At 34.7% G+C, this 16,011-nt stretch overlaps 1 protein-coding gene across 1 annotated transcript in view; it reads right to left on the bottom strand.

Moving 5' to 3' along the window:
- Window positions 1-16,011, bottom strand: part of MBD2 (methyl-CpG binding domain protein 2) — a 66,688-nt gene that overhangs the window by 22,021 nt on the left and 28,656 nt on the right. Inside the window, exon 3 of the mRNA XM_012745505.3 lies at window positions 12,003-12,140. Coding sequence (XP_012600959.3) covers window positions 12,003-12,140 — 138 coding nt within the window. The remainder of the gene's footprint in view (window positions 1-12,002; window positions 12,141-16,011) is intronic.

The following is a 16,011-nucleotide window of genomic DNA, read 5'->3' as shown; positions in this document are numbered from 1 at the left end:
GCCAGCAAAACCTTGATATTAAAGCATAAGAAGAAAATTACAAGAAAAGGAAAATGCAAGTCAATCTTGATCATGAATATAAATGCAAAATATCTTAAACCAAATCAGCAAATCTAAACAGTGATAAAAATGATAATATATCATGACCACAGTGGGCTTGATCCAGGAATTCAAAGTCTGTTTAACATTCAAAATAATCAAGTGTGAAATTCATCGCATAAACCAATCTCCCATAATTCATTATATTAACAAAATAAAGAATAAAAATTATTTGATCATTTAACTAGATAGAGAAAAAGAATTTAACAGAATTCAATATTCTCTCATTAAAAATATTCTTAGTGCAATAGGAACAGAAATGAATTTCCTTAATCTGACAAAGGATGTTTACAAAAAACTTATAGCAAGCATCACATTTAATGGAGAAACATGAAAAATGTTCCCTGGGGTCATGAATGAGTCTAGAATATCTATTATCATCAATTCTATTTAAGATTTCTATTGAAAGTCCTAGCGAGTAAAATAAGACAAGAAAAATAAAATCAAATGTTTAAGAATCAATAAGGAAGAAATGAAACTCTGACTGGAAGATGACATGTTTGTTCATGTATAAAGCCCAACAGAATCACAAATGATTTAGTAATAAATTTAGGAAGATAATTGAATATAGAGTCAATATTCAAAATCAGTTTATTTCTAATGTTAGCAACAGATAATTAGAAAGTAAAAATTTTGTAAATGATACTATTTTCAGTAGCATCAAAAAACATCAAATATCTCAGGATCAATTAAAGATGTATAAAATCACTAGACTGAAAAACGATAAAACCTTAACAGAGGGAGGGATATACAAGATTTGTGGATTGTAAGACTTAACATTACAAAAATATCAATTCTCATTGACCTATAGATTTAAATCTTAGCAGGTTTTGGAGAAAAACAGACAAGCTAAAGTATACATGGAAATGCACACAGCCCCAAATAACAAGATAATCTTAAACCAGAATAACAAAGCTTCAAAACTTATACTACTAGATATCATGACTTTTTTATAAAGCTATAGTAATTAAGACAGGGTAGTAGTAGGAAAGAATAAGCAAAAAGACCAACAAAATAGAATACATAGCTCAGAAACAGATTCACATGTATAAACAGGTCAAAGGAATAGAACAGTTAGTCCAAATATTGACTTTCACATTTATAAGCATTTCATTTATGACAGAGGTGCCAATGCAGAGCAATGGAAAAAGAATGGTCTTTTCAATCACTGATGTTGGTTCAAGTGGATATCTATATGGGAAAAAAAAAAATCCAGTTCACATCATACACAAAAATCAATTTCAGAAGGATTGTAGATCGAAATGTAAAACAAAACTTTTAAAAGATAACATAAGGGAATATATTGATAACCTTGTAGTAAGCAAAAATTTCTTAAACATGCCACAGAAAAATAAAGGAAGATACTGATAAATTATGCTCATTGAAGTTTTATTGCAGAAAAGTGTAAAGAGCATAAGTGCACTGCTCATTGAAGTTTCACAAAGTAAATACACTCCCGTAACAACCTCCCAGCTCAAGAAACAGAATACTGGTAGCACCCCAGAAGCACCACACCCTTTCCAGTTTCTCTCCCACCTCTAGACTTTCTTTAAAATTATAAACTTATATTTCTCAAAAGACAGCATTAAGGGAATAAAAATATAAGCCACAAATCTGGAGAAAATATTATGAATCATATCCAAAATATATAAAGAACTTCCACCAGTCAAGAAAAAGATAAGTAACCTAATAGAACAATACATGAAAGACTTGAACAGGCACTTCATAAAAAAGGACATTTATATAGGCAATAAACATATAAACAGCGCTTCGTGTCACTAGTTACCAAGGAAAGGCAATTTAAAACCATAATAAAATACCCCTAAACACTATCAGAATGTTTAACATTTTAAAAACTGACAATACTAAGCACTGACAGGGATTTGAAGCAACTGCATACTGTTAGTAGAGGTGTCATTTTGTATAACTACTTTAGAAAACTATGTCTTAGTATCCAATAAAGCTGAACAGAGGCATACCCTATGACTCAGCAATTCTACTTGTAGGTATAAACCCACAACTAAAAACATGCTAAGAATGTTCACTGAAACAGTAATCTAACAGCCAACAAGAAAGACAGAACCCAGAACCCAAAACAAACAAGCAAAAACAAAACAAAACAAAAAAACAGTCAACGCAGAGAGCAAGAAAAAACCCTAACATTATACAAACAAAAATCTCTGTAATTAATATACTCAAAGCTAAGAGTAGAGGTTGCCTCAATGAAACAAAAACAGCATAACTTTATATCCAAAGGCCAAGAAAGAGCTGCTGGAAATTGAAAATATGATCACCAAAATAAAAAATGTAAAGAAGGACTAGAAATTAAAAATCAAGAGAAAACATCTCAGAAAGTAAAATAACAACAATATGGAAAATACAAAAACAGAGATAAGAAAATTAGAGGAAAATTCAAAGATGACTAATATCCAGTTTACACAAAGAAAGAATGGAAAGTTGGGTGGGTTCAGGGGAAAAGGGAATTATAAAAGAAAGGACACAAGAAAACTTCCTTAACAAAGGACAGGAATCATCTATAGATCACCTACTGAGTGCCTAGACAGTGAAGGAAAAAGGCCTTCATGGTACATACTAGTGAATTTTAAAAAATCATAAATATACTAAACATTTTCAGGGGGGGGAAGGCCATAAAAGAAGAGAGATTCAGCATGGCATTGCACTTCTCATCAGTAACACATAGGTAGAGGAGAATGAAGCAATGCCTTCAAAGCTCTAGGGAAAACAACTTTCAATCTAGGTTCTTATACTTAGACAAACTTGATTGTGCCCAGGTGAAATAAAGTTATTTCTAATGTGCAAGTTCTCAAAAACTTTGCCTCCTATTATATTTTATTAAGAAGCTACTGGAGGATTTGTTATCAACGGAGGAAGTATTATGACAATGGAAGACAGAAATCCAGAAAACAAATTCCAACACAGAAGCACAGCAAAGGAAAGGAAGTCCGACCTACAGCTGCTTATCCAGACCAGAGAACTAATCCAGACTGCAGTGGGATCAAAGATGACTCCAGGAAAAACATAAGAAGGAATCCCATCAATTTCAGCATAAGGAAAATATTATTGATGGGCATGTGGCAGAAATTTTAAAGCATGAGGAAATATTAGCTATAATTATATAGAAAACCTAGCATATAATTATTAAGATTAAAAACAACAAGGAATTATGAGAGTAAGGAGTGGTGATGATAGGAACTTATTTGTCCTATCCAGGAATGTTTTCAATCTTAATAAGGCAAACCCTATTTCACCTATTAACTAAAACTCTCATACAACTATGCTGGGAGCATGAGAGCAGAGAGAGAAAACTGTACTCATCTACCATTGGGGGAAGTCAAGAAAGAACATCTAAAATTAACAAAGACTTAGCCTAAGAAATATATTAATTAGAAATATGAAGGCAATTATAAAGGGAAATGACAAGAATTAAGAATAAATTCTTCTGGGAATGAAACTAGAAGATTTAAAAAGCTGGAGTAGGCCAGGCGCGGTGCCTCACGCCTGTAATCCTAGCACTCTGGGAGGCCGAGGCAGGCGGATTGCTCAAGGTCAGGAGTTCAAAACCAGCCTGAGCAAGAGCGAGACCCCGTCTCTACTATAAATAGAAAGAAATTAATTGGCCAACTAATATATATATAGAAAAAACTAGCCGGGCATGGTGGCGCATGCCTGTAGTCCCAGCTACTCAGGAGGCTGAGGCAGTAGGATCACTTGAACCCAGGAGTTTGAGGTTGCTGTGAGCTAGGCTGATGCCATGGCACTCATTCTAGCCTGGGCAAAGTGAGACACTGTCTCAAAATAAAATAAAATAAAATAAAATAAAAAGCTGGAGTAGTTGGCCGGGCGCTGTGGCTCACGCCTGTAATCCTAGCTCTTGGGAGGCCGAGGCGGGCGGATTGCTCAAGGTCAGGAGTTCAAAACCAGCCTGAGCAAGAGCGAGACCCCGTCTCTACTATAAATAGAAAGAAATTAATTGGCCAACTGATATATATAGAAAAAATTAGCCGGGCATGGTGGCGCATGCCTGTAGTCCCAGCTACTCGGGAGGCTGAGGCAGAAGGATCACTCAAGCCCAGGAGTTTGAGGTTGCTGTGAGCTAGGCTGATGCCACGGCACTCACTCTAGCCTGGACAACAAAGCGAGACTCTGTCTCAAAAAAAAAATAAAAAAAAAAAAAAAAAAAAAAAAAAAAAAGCTGGAGTAGTAAAGTATGTTTTGAAAAATAAGTTTTTTGACACTATTTTCTTTTTCATTTATATTCCTATATCACTTAGAGAAATACAAAATTTTCAAAAAATTTCCTGGATCCCTTCACATGACAGTTGTCATATTTGAAAATGAACTAGAAAAAATACATGATGATTAGAGGTGATTATGAATGAATAAGCTATGGATTTCTTAATTTTTTAAAAATCCACATATAAAGTTTCAGCTATAATCTTTACCTCCATAAAGACTGACCAGTCCATATCTCCAAACTGGTTTTTCTCTCTTGAGCTCCAACCCATTACTTTTTACTACCTGCACATCCACTGTTTACTTTAGAAGTGTAAATTTTCTAATACTCAAATTCATATTTTATTATTATTTTAAAAAATACTAAGCTATCCTTTAGTATTCCATATTCTTGTCAATGACATCATTTCCCCAGTTATCTAATTCTAAGACTTTTCATACAGGCACAGCTTAACAGTCAATAAATTTTGTTAATTATTTTATGACCAGCATAAAACAAGCCCTTACCACTTGTGCTCCAACCTCCTATAAGAGTTTCTTCAATGATCTCCTAGCCTTAAGTTGGTTCTCATACAACATACAATAGCTAGATTAAAAACTCTATTTGGAATGTTCTCCCCATATTCTGCTTTTGAGGACCATTTATTCCCTCACTCCTGTAGAGTTTTTCTCTTGTACTTACCACAACATGATACATTATATGCATATATATTTGTCTGACTCTCTCCCTATCACTGCTTTGTTCATTGCTGTATCCTCACTGCTTACAAAAGGGCCCTGGTACACATTGAAGGCTCAATAAATAATTTTTGAATAATGAATAAAGTAATTTATTAATTCAGCAAATGTACATATTAAGCCCTGACTTGATGGAGAAACTATGGATAAAGCAATGAATAACTATAATACCGTTATAATCAGAAAGGAGAAAGAAGAAACACTAAGAAGAGTCTCTAACACCAGACTTGGTGAATCAGAGGTTTTCTGAACATCAGATGAAGTGACATCTAAGCTCAGACTTGAGAGATGAGTAGGAAATAGTCAATTGAAGGTGGGAAAGGGAACAGCATGAAACATGGTCAAGATACACAAGGGCAAGGGTGTGAGATAAATGGCACATTCAAAAGCTGGAAAAGTTCTGTATGATTCGAGTGTAACACCAGAGAAGAAAGGGAGGCCAGGGAGGTAAGCAAAAGCCATATCATGAAGGACTTTAAAAACCTATGTTCAGGCCGGGCGCTGTGGCTCACGCCTGTAATCCTAGCTCTTGGGAGGCCGAGGCGGGCGGATTGCTCAAGGTCAGGAGTTCAAAACCAGCCTGAGCAAGAGCGAGACCCCGTCTCTACTATAAATAGAAAGAAATTAATTGGCCAACTGATATATATATAAAAAAAATTAGCCGGGCATGGTGGCACATGCCTGTAGTCCCAGCTACCCGGGAGGCTGAGGCAGAAGGATCACTCGAGCCCAGGAGTTTGAGGTTGCTGTGAGCTAGGACGCCACGGCACTCACTCTAGCCTGGGCAACAAAGCGAGACTCTGTCTCAAAAAAAAAAAAAAAAAAAACCTATGTTCAGGTGTTTTGACTTTACCCTGAAAACAACAGGAAGCATTAAAGAATTTTCAGCAAAATAACATTATCACGTCTTCATGTCAAAAGAACTTTAGGCTGCAATATGAAGAATGAATTGAAGGGAATAAGGTAAGAAGAAGAATGATGAGATGAAATGATAGTTACCTGGTATAGGGATGGAGCAAGTGAACATTCAGGAGATAAGGTCAATAGGACTTGTTGGCTAACTAGATGTTTGGGGTGAAAGATGGGAAGAGTCAAGGACAATGCTCAGGTTTCTGGTGTAGGCCGTCAAGTGGACAGTGGTCCTTTTACTGAGCTAAAACACATAAGGCAGGTTTGATAGAATAATGAGGGAGTTTATTGTTTTGTGTTTGTTTGCTTGTTTGTTTGAGACAGAGACTCACTCTGCCACCATGGGTAGAGTGCAGTGGCATCATTGTAGCTTGCTACAACCTCACACTCCTGGGCTCAGTGGATCCTCCTGCCTCAGCCTCCTGAGTAGCTGGAACTACAGGTGTTTGTCACTAAGCCCAGCTAATTTTTCTATTTTTAGTAGAGATGGGGTCTCTCACTTGCTCCGGCTGGTCTTGAACTCCTGAGCTCAAATGAACCTCCCGCCTTGGCCTCCCAGAGTGCTAGGATTACAGGCTTGTGCCACCATGCCCGGCCAATGAAGGAGTTTCATAAGATAAATTAGAGGAGCTAGTGAGACCTCCAAGTGGACAATGTTAGTAGGTGAACTGATACAAACAACTGAAGCTCAGGACAAAGATACACATTTGGGAATCATTACCATATGGATTATAACTGAAGCCATGGGAATGAATGAAATCATCTATGGAGGCTTCACATACAGAGAAGAATGTCTATTATTCCCTGGTAAACCCCAACATTTTAAAAGACAAAGAAATAAGAAACTAAGAAAACAAGTATGGAGGAAAACCAAGAAAGTATAGTGCCAGAGAACAAAAAGAGAGTGTTTCAGAAGGCAGGGGCAGTCGCAGTGCCTGATGCCAAAGCAGGCCAAGTAATTTCAGGACTGAAACTTGCCCATTCAGCTTAACAGGGATCATCAGCAATGTGATGAGAACAGTTTCGGTGGCACAGTGAGAACAAAAGCTATATTTCAGAGACAGAAAAATTGAGAAATAGGTAAAGTAGACAGTAAATACACACACCACCAAGAAGTTTGACTATAGTAGGAAAAGAAAGAAAACAAATGCTAAAAGGCAATATGAAGTAAAATGAATAATTGTTTTAAGATGGCAAAGATTTGAATATATTCGATGCTTTTTGGGAAGAAGCCAGTTTAGAGAGAGGTTGAAAATAAAAGGTAATTCACATGCTCTATTGGGTGAGGTCTCTGAGAAGGCAGGAGGGAATGCACCTGCGGAGTACAGATGTTGGAAATAGCTTTAGGCCACCAGAAGATACCTTTAAGTTCAGTTCACAGGAGTAATAAAAAAACTACTCCCTAGTTCAAAATTCTCTAAACACTTCTCATTTGTAGAATTTCACACAAATCCCTTAGTCTGTTCAACTTCACAAATGTTCAAATACATGTAAATTTCAGATGAAGTAACTTCTTAAACTATTGCATTACCCCTCAAAAAATATCAATAATACTCAATGCCATAGAAGGTAAGCTAAAGCTGAAATGCACATAACTTGCTGATAATATTTTAATTTTGTACAACCCTTTGAAAATCAATTTGCTGTTATATGTCAAAAATCATAAATATCCACACTAATTATATTTCTGGAAATCTAGCCCAAGGACACAATGTAAAATATTATTTTAAAAAAATTTTTACATTGTAAAAAAAAAAAAAGTCCAGTATATGCCTAATACCTTGTCTAAAGACCTCAAGCCTCCTAGCCATTAGCAACCTCACCCTTGTTGAACACCAATAGCACTTGCCTGTGCTATTTATTTGGCACTTTGTATGTGGCATCTTCCCAACATTACTCAGAGTGATGCTTTCAAGTAGTATAAGGCACATGATCTATTTTCCCTGCCCAGGTAACCAATTTCTCTGTACAGAGAAAAGGAACATAATATTCTCTGTGGAATACTGTGCTTTAGCTTTTCTATTTCTCAATCATAAAAAAAAATTATAATGAGACTATACTATTAACAAAAAAATATTGTCAGAGATTAGAAGAAAAGTAAATGTTGCTAGAATGCCTGGAATAAATAGTAATTTTCAGTTTATAAAATAGTTTTCAGTTGGGTTTTAAAAACTGAAAACTATTTTATAAACTTTTTACACACAATGTCTTTAAAATGTACATTTTAAAAATTTATCTTTCATCTGAAAAATTTTCTTCTAATACATTTAAAAACACTCATTCTAAAAGAAAAGTCTGGCTTCTGGAAAAGAGTAAAAGTAAGTTTCATATCCTTTCAAAGAAGAATTAGCAAAACAAAAGAAAAAAATCTAAGATCAAGTGGAAGATTCAAATCCACTTCTTCACTGGCTTTAAATATTCACTCCTACAAAAAAGTGAATATTCCATAAGAAATGTAATTAATATACAAATACTATCAAAAGCACCAAAAGCCTATCAGCCTCCTATAATCTAATAATTAAAATAAAGAAGTTATAGCTCAAAGATGAAGTTTCTTTGACTTAAGAATAAAGAGAGAAAGAAGCTATCAAGATGCCAGACAGTATCAAAGATGACAGCATGGAAGAAATAAGAAAGAAACAGAAATGTGAGTTCTTCATATATTGGAAGAGGTAAGCTAGGAAAGACATCCTTACCAACAAAATCACAATTCCATTAGACTAAAGAGAATCTTGAGATGTGTTTTATGTATCTGGCTAAATAAGGACATTTCCATGATCTTACTGTTTGGGATAATAGTCTGACAGTTTGTAGAGTTCCCTCTTCCTGACTCTAGGTGTATTTTTAGTCTAATGAAAAGAAAAGCATTCATCAAATTTGCTGATGCTATATTAAAAAATGACTGGCTATTTATCCTATCCTAACCAGGTTTTACAAATTCCAACTCTACCCTATGACTTTAATTATAGGCAGAAATCACTGCTGAATTCTGTTTTAATGCCCTTTCTCTTAGATACCCTAACTTGTACTTCCAAAATTAAAGCATTTTCAAGGAGTCAATACATTTGAAATTCATAATTTATATATTTTCTAGAAATTCAAATTAGACTGCCATATAATGACCTGGCCATAGGATGTCCGTTATAAAAAATAGAATTGTTATTTTTAATGATTGCTTCTCAACTAAAATAATCACTTCAAACCTATTCAAGGTAGAGCCTAGGTTAAGGTTCAGAAACCTAATCCTAGTTCTGGGCCTTGAAATTCAACACTCTAAAAAGAATTATAATAGCACTATCTTGAATATATTATTTAAAAATGTGATACGGCTAAAGAATAAAAACATATCTATAGAAACCTCAAAAATAGAAACCTCACTGTCTAATTCATTTATTTACTCTATAATAAAAATAACTTCTCCAAATGGAATATTTAGCAATTTATATTACCAATCTAGTTCAATGAATTTAAGTAATGGGTAGCAAAATTGGAAGAATCATTTTGCTTATGTATATTTTGCCAACTGTCTCCTCAATAATAGTTGATTAGCAGTTATCTGCCACATGTATGTCAAATATAATTAAAACCAACATCTTTCCTTTACCAATAAACCTGAATCTAAACTGGAATAGTCAGGATGATAGATCATGGTTTTAAAAACATTAATATAAAAATTGTCTTTTTTATTATTTTCCTATATTTTGCTCGATGTACAGTTTTATATTTTGGGATCTTATTGGTGAGATGGTAGTCAAATATTACCCCAATTCTTACACTGAAGATAAAGGAGGGGGAAAGAAAACTAATGTCTTAGTATAATCAAAAGCATCTAGCAAAAATGTCAGGTAACATGAGGATAAAGTGAAAAACATCCCAAGCTTTTGGAGAGGTAGCCTGCTAAATATTTTTAAACACTTTCTGTTTATGCAAGCTAAAAGGAAGATTAAACCCTTAAAAGATGTGGGTTAAAATGACATACTTTTTTTTAGGAGGAGAGGGAGGAAATGGGACCCAACTTTTTGGACACATACTTTTCATTTAAGAATAATCTCATCAACCATAATCAAAGAAGGAAAAGTTAAAACTACTCAAACATACCAAAGAAGAAGGAGCAACTGGTCTGGTTACTCCAACTTTAAAATTTCTAGGTTACCAAAAACTCTACAGCCAGATAAACACCCAGTAAATGATTACTACAGTTTTTAAAATGTGTGACTGCATTTACGTGCAGAAAATAATTAAATTATTGCTAAAATGACCAGAATTTGCTAATCAATTGATCTTTAAACAAAACATTTGGGTTTACAGACTATATTGAGAATGATTTGGCAAAGAAAAGATGAGGATAAAAATCTATTAAACACTATCTGTTCTCAGTAAGACAACCCAAATTTCCAATATGGAACGTTATTATCAGTTAAAGATTACATTCCATCATCTTTACCTTTCAGAATTTTTAAAGCAAACTGTTTTACCCAATTACATACTTAAAAAAATTTCAGTTAATAAATATCTTTGTGAGGTAATGATTTTTAAATCACTACAAAGCCAAAGGACAAGATGTTCAAGACTTTAGACAGTATCTGAGAAAGAATATAACCAGGGAAGGGCTTTATCAAGGTGGGCAAAGTTCAGAATGGCAGGATTCCTTCCCTGTTGTAATGAATATACTAAAACTTCCGGGGGTTTGGTGACTATCACTGGGTGTGGTGGTAAAACAGAAGGGAAAAGCCTCACACAGAAAGCTGAATGGCCCAAAGAAAACCTAAGTGGTGACAAGAGCCTAAAGGCACATGCAGGTACGCATCTTTTATATTGGATGTGATACACTTACATGGCCCCTGTTGAATCTCTTGGGGACCAACAGTAAAGCAAGTTTAGAACTTCAAATCTTGAGACATCTATAGCAAGATGCTGATCCAATGTGGCTCCAAATATCTTCTGTTTTCCTGGCTCACCTGAAGAGGAAAAAACACTACAGAGGATGTGGGAACTGAATTTCTTTTTAGGTAGTTTCTTCTAGAGCAACTGTCTGAAAGTTTTGGCCCAATCCTTTTTGAAGTCTGGAGATGAGACACTTGAAGGACTAGTGAAAAACAAAATTCAAATGAAAAGGTGGAGTGAGACATCTAAAAGGGGAATATGAGAGCAAAAGATAATCCTCGTAGGTAAATCAGTGTTTCTAATCTTTAGGTGGGAGGAGGCAGAGAAAGGAGAGAAAAAAAAATGCACAGATGTTTCTCCCTCCACTCCCTCACCCCAATTGCTTCTAAAAATTCACAAACTACCTAACCTTTTAGACCACAATTAGGGAGTGAATAAGCAAGATTACTTGGAAGGATTAAGCATTTTGCCAAGTCTCCCTCCCCTGGCTATAGGGCATTATTAAGCAGCAGGGAGGCCTTGCAGATAATACTTTATTTTTTTTCTAAGAAAAGATTCTGGTGGAATACAGCTTGAAGTGATAAAGAGAGAGAAAAATAATTGAATTTATACAAAAATGGAAGTCACAGGACAATATACCATATTGACAATGTTTATCTAATTCTGTTTTTCAAAAGGGGTGGGACAGATTTCATGAAATGAGAAAATAGAACAAAAAGTGGTTTTAGCTTCCAAATAATAGAAAATATTTTTAAAGTAAGCAGCACAAACTACATGCTTCATCCTTCTATGAAATATTATCCTTGGAAAGATAATCTTTAAAAAACTAAGATTAGCAGAACCAAGTCTGATGTAAGTTACCACACAAAAGGCATAAAAATGTAGTCAATAATATTAATTAGATTCATTTGTAATTAGCTTCTTAAATTTATTTCTTAAAATATTTAACCTAAATTTTATATTAGAGTTATTCTCCGGCATTCACGTAATAGCCTAGGACATAAAACAATTTTCTTTCCCAATACATTCCATTTTAACCAGAATTTACTTAAACTATGTCTGATAAAAATACCAGAATTATCTGAAAAATAAAATTGGAGAACGAATTAGATCCTTACCTGACGTGGCTGTTCATTCATTCGTTGTGGGTCTGATTTCACTTTATTACTAGGATGATTTGTGACTTTGGTTACTGGTTGTTTGAAAATTGATGCTGTTTGTCTAATTGGCAATGTCGTGTTCAAGTCTGGTTTACCCTGTGAATATAGGTGTGTTTTTATTAATAAATATTACATTTAAACACAATTTGATGATTTTTAAAAATCAGTATCTATTACTATAAATCAGATTATTCCAAACTTCTCAGTCCATCTCAGCATTTTAAATCCTCTGTAGTTCATTTTTAAGCACTTTATTATGTGAAACATGCAGGAATTTTTCTCATAAAAATGACAAGTTTTTTATATACTTTCAAGTGTAAGAAAATTCTCAACATAAAATTCATAATTAATTTGATTAACAAGATATGAAGGACTTTTAAATAAATAAGTATGTTGGTTTATACAAAAGGAAGGAGAACATTAAGGTGAGATGGTGGCCTGTCCAGGTTGAGTCCTTACCTTGTGCCCTGAGCTGTAAGGAGAGAGAGGTTCTGGCCACTCTTGACTCTGAACTAAGCAGGTAAATAATGATCTTACTTGTTTTTAGTAATCTATCTTAAATGTACCTTGAGCTCACATTTGTTTCAATGCTGAACATTAGAAGTGTTTTGGTCTTTATTTAGAAGTTTGGTGATGTTTTTGTGACCAGAAATATGCCATAGAAATTGAACTTTTGCTTATATCAATTAGCCTATGGTAAAACTGGTTTCGTTGTATGTCACTTTGCTTAATTCACAGTTTCCCAGAACCTATCAATGACTTAAGTGAGGATTTACTGTATATCACATTTAATACTTTTAAAGAAGATACTTAAAACTGAAGCTTCAGAAAGCCATGTAATATATTTATCTAATTTAAATCAACCAGTAAATACAATGTAAGATGTGTTCTAGTGAGGTCAAAATGTGGCACAGAATTGCTATTAAGTTCATTTGCAATACTCTAATGAAAAAGAAAAGGGAGAAAACACAATTTAATCATTGTGTGTTGTGATTCTGACAAACAATATAAATGGTCATATATATCTGAAGACAATATACAATATACATCCGAATTCTTTCTTTCTTTCTTTTTTTTTTTTCAGAGATGAGGTCTAACTCTGCCACCCAGGCTGAAGTGCAGTGGCATGATCATAGCACACTGCAGCCTTGAACTCCTGGCCTCAAGTGATCCTCCTGCCTCAGCCTCTTGAGTAGCTGGGATTATAGGCACGCGCCACAGCGCCAATATACTTTTGATATGGAAATATACCTGATGAATTTACAGGATATTTAATTAACTTTTATCCAGACAGAAATTGTAATGTTGACTTTCATGCTCCAAAACAGTATCAAACATGGGAATGTATCAGAATCACCCAGAGAGCTTGTTAAAACACAGATTACTGGGCCTCACACCCAGTGATTCTAGTTCAGTAGATCTGAGATGAGGCCTGGGAATGTGCATTTCTATTAAGGTCTCAGGTGAAGCTGATGCTGATAATCCAGGGACCACACCTGGAGAAGTACTGCTCTAAAACAAAGGTTGCAGATTGGTGGCAGGTGGACCAAGACACACCCATAGATGAGTGTTCAGTTTTCAGTGCCTTTAAAAATTAAGCCAACTTCTAAAAATTTGGAGTCTTCACCTAAAACCCAGAATTCTAGCTTGTCTTAAAAACCTAAAGATTTGGAAACATCGGGCTTGGTCTGGAAACAATAGGACATGATTAGCAATGGCCGCCCACTAGAGGCCTCGGGTTCTCCTTTTGCAACATTCCTCAACAAGTCACATTTGCATTACCTGTCTGGGCCCTGTAGGCATTGAGTTTGTGACCTCTGCTTAAAGAACATTAGCATGCCTAGAAAGGTAAGCATCACAATAAATTAATCGGACAATTACAACTACAGTAGTATTTGGAGCCATTATTAAACGTGTCCTCACCCTTTGCCTTCCCAACACAACACACACCTCTTCTCTGTGTGCACTATGAATTCTTGTCATTCCTTAATCTCAATTTTCTCCCAATGTACATACTTACCTTTAAAAGATATATTCACCTCGAGTGACTCTAACAATATTATTTCTCAGGTATTTGGCTTTATCTTTATGGATTTAAAAAAAAATTCAAAAATGTACAAATTTTCCTGACAGGCTGCAAAATAACCACTTAGGATGCCACCTCTATGAAATGAGAAGCTCAGGAGTGTGCATTTTAAAAGCTCTTCTGCTAATTGTGTGATGCAAAGGAGGTTTGGATCACTTAGGATGTCTAGAGCAGGGGTCCTCAAACTTTTTAAACAGGGGGCCAGTTCACTGTCCCTCAGACCGTTGGAGGGCTAGACTATAGTTTAAAAAAACTATGAACAAATTCCTATGCACACTGCACATATCTTATTTTGAAGTAAAAAAAAAACAACAAATGGGCAAAAACACCTGCATGTGGCCCGTGGGCCGTAGTTTGAGGATGCCTGGTCTAGAGCATTCTGAGGCCCTCAATGAAATCACCTAACTTATAAAATACAGTAGTCAATATTCAATCCTAAAGAAGCTTAACACATAAATGACAGGAGAACATTTCCTGTCACTAGTTAGATATAATCAGTATGTATCACTAAACAATACTTTGGTTTTTAATGTTTTTGTTCTTTAATAAAGGATATGCTCTGCTGCTGTTAGAACAAGGTGGCATCAGGAGACAGAGAAGTATGCAACTGTTTGCATGAGCAAACATATTCAAGCCTGTGAGAGTCTCATTGTTACAAAGGTTAACTGGAGGCAGCTGGAACTATTCTAAAGTATGAATCCTGAATCTGCTAAGACTGAAAGGAAGCATGGAACATGTGAAACTATTGATGCTACACTGGTAAGACTGATGTTTTTTGCATGAACCGAAGTTTTGGTACAATAAAGAAAAATTAGAAGAAAAAAACTGGCTAAAATATTCAAGATATACAATTAACTTTTCATTGTCTAATGAGACAGTTTATTCTCCAGGGCACGGAGTGAAAGACATTATTCAAGAGTGTGCTGTATTATTCTTCTCTCAGTCTTGTTTTGGGTTTTAGTGTTTTTCTCCTTTTTACTGGCCTAGAAGCTCTGATAGAAAAAATATTTTTACTATTCTAAAACAGTATCATGTAAAGTTGAGTAATCTGTTAGGCTAGACTAACTGGTTTTCCCAGAAACTGACACAAAAAATAGTAAATTTTATTACCACCCTCCCCTGAGGACTGTCAAAGAGTCACTGTTAATTCATGCCCAGTTGCCGCGTGTCTGAGTTTTTCTAAATAATCAACCTGTCATAAACAGCTAAGAAGCAAACAGTTTTTAATGGAACAATATCAAAGCTGTTTATGTATTTGAATTATCCCCTTTCAATATAAGAAAAAATGAAGCATAAGTTCTTTATATTACAAAATTAAACTGGCAAACACATACATTCTAATATTGAAACTAAAAGTTTCCAAACTCTGACAAATTTCCTAAGTGTACAGGCTAGCTCCCAAATCAAAACTTACTAAATTTTACAACATGTATATTAGGCATAAAGTACTTACTTTTCTTGAAGATCTATTCTATCTCCCTAGTTGCTGGTAGGAACATAAAATTAATCTCTTTTAGCTCAAAAAATTTTACTTCATCTCTTTCCAGGAAGTATTTGAGGTGTATCTTTATACTCTCACAAAGGACAAATATGCAATAAAAATTAATTTTTAGAAAGAGAAAATCAAGGACAAGGAGAAAAAAAAATTCCTTTTGAAAGGTCAATAGTGATACTAGAGCTGAGCATCAAATGTGGATCTGAATTTTCTAGCAGCCTGGGCAAAAAGAGAAACATTAAATTATATAGGTACCATGTCAGAAAGGAGAAAGCATACCAATTAATGTCCTGGTATTAAATCAAGAATTAATAATGGGACTCAACATCATAACAAATATTAAGCAGATTTCAAATGCTTTTTCTTTCTTCAGTGATCTTCCATAA

Source organism: Microcebus murinus, chromosome 17 (assembly GCF_040939455.1).
Source record: "Microcebus murinus isolate Inina chromosome 17, M.murinus_Inina_mat1.0, whole genome shotgun sequence".
Lineage (NCBI taxonomy): Eukaryota > Metazoa > Chordata > Mammalia > Primates > Cheirogaleidae > Microcebus > Microcebus murinus.
Note: the sequence above shows the minus strand (reverse complement) of the source record. Positions and strands in the feature narration are given on the sequence as shown.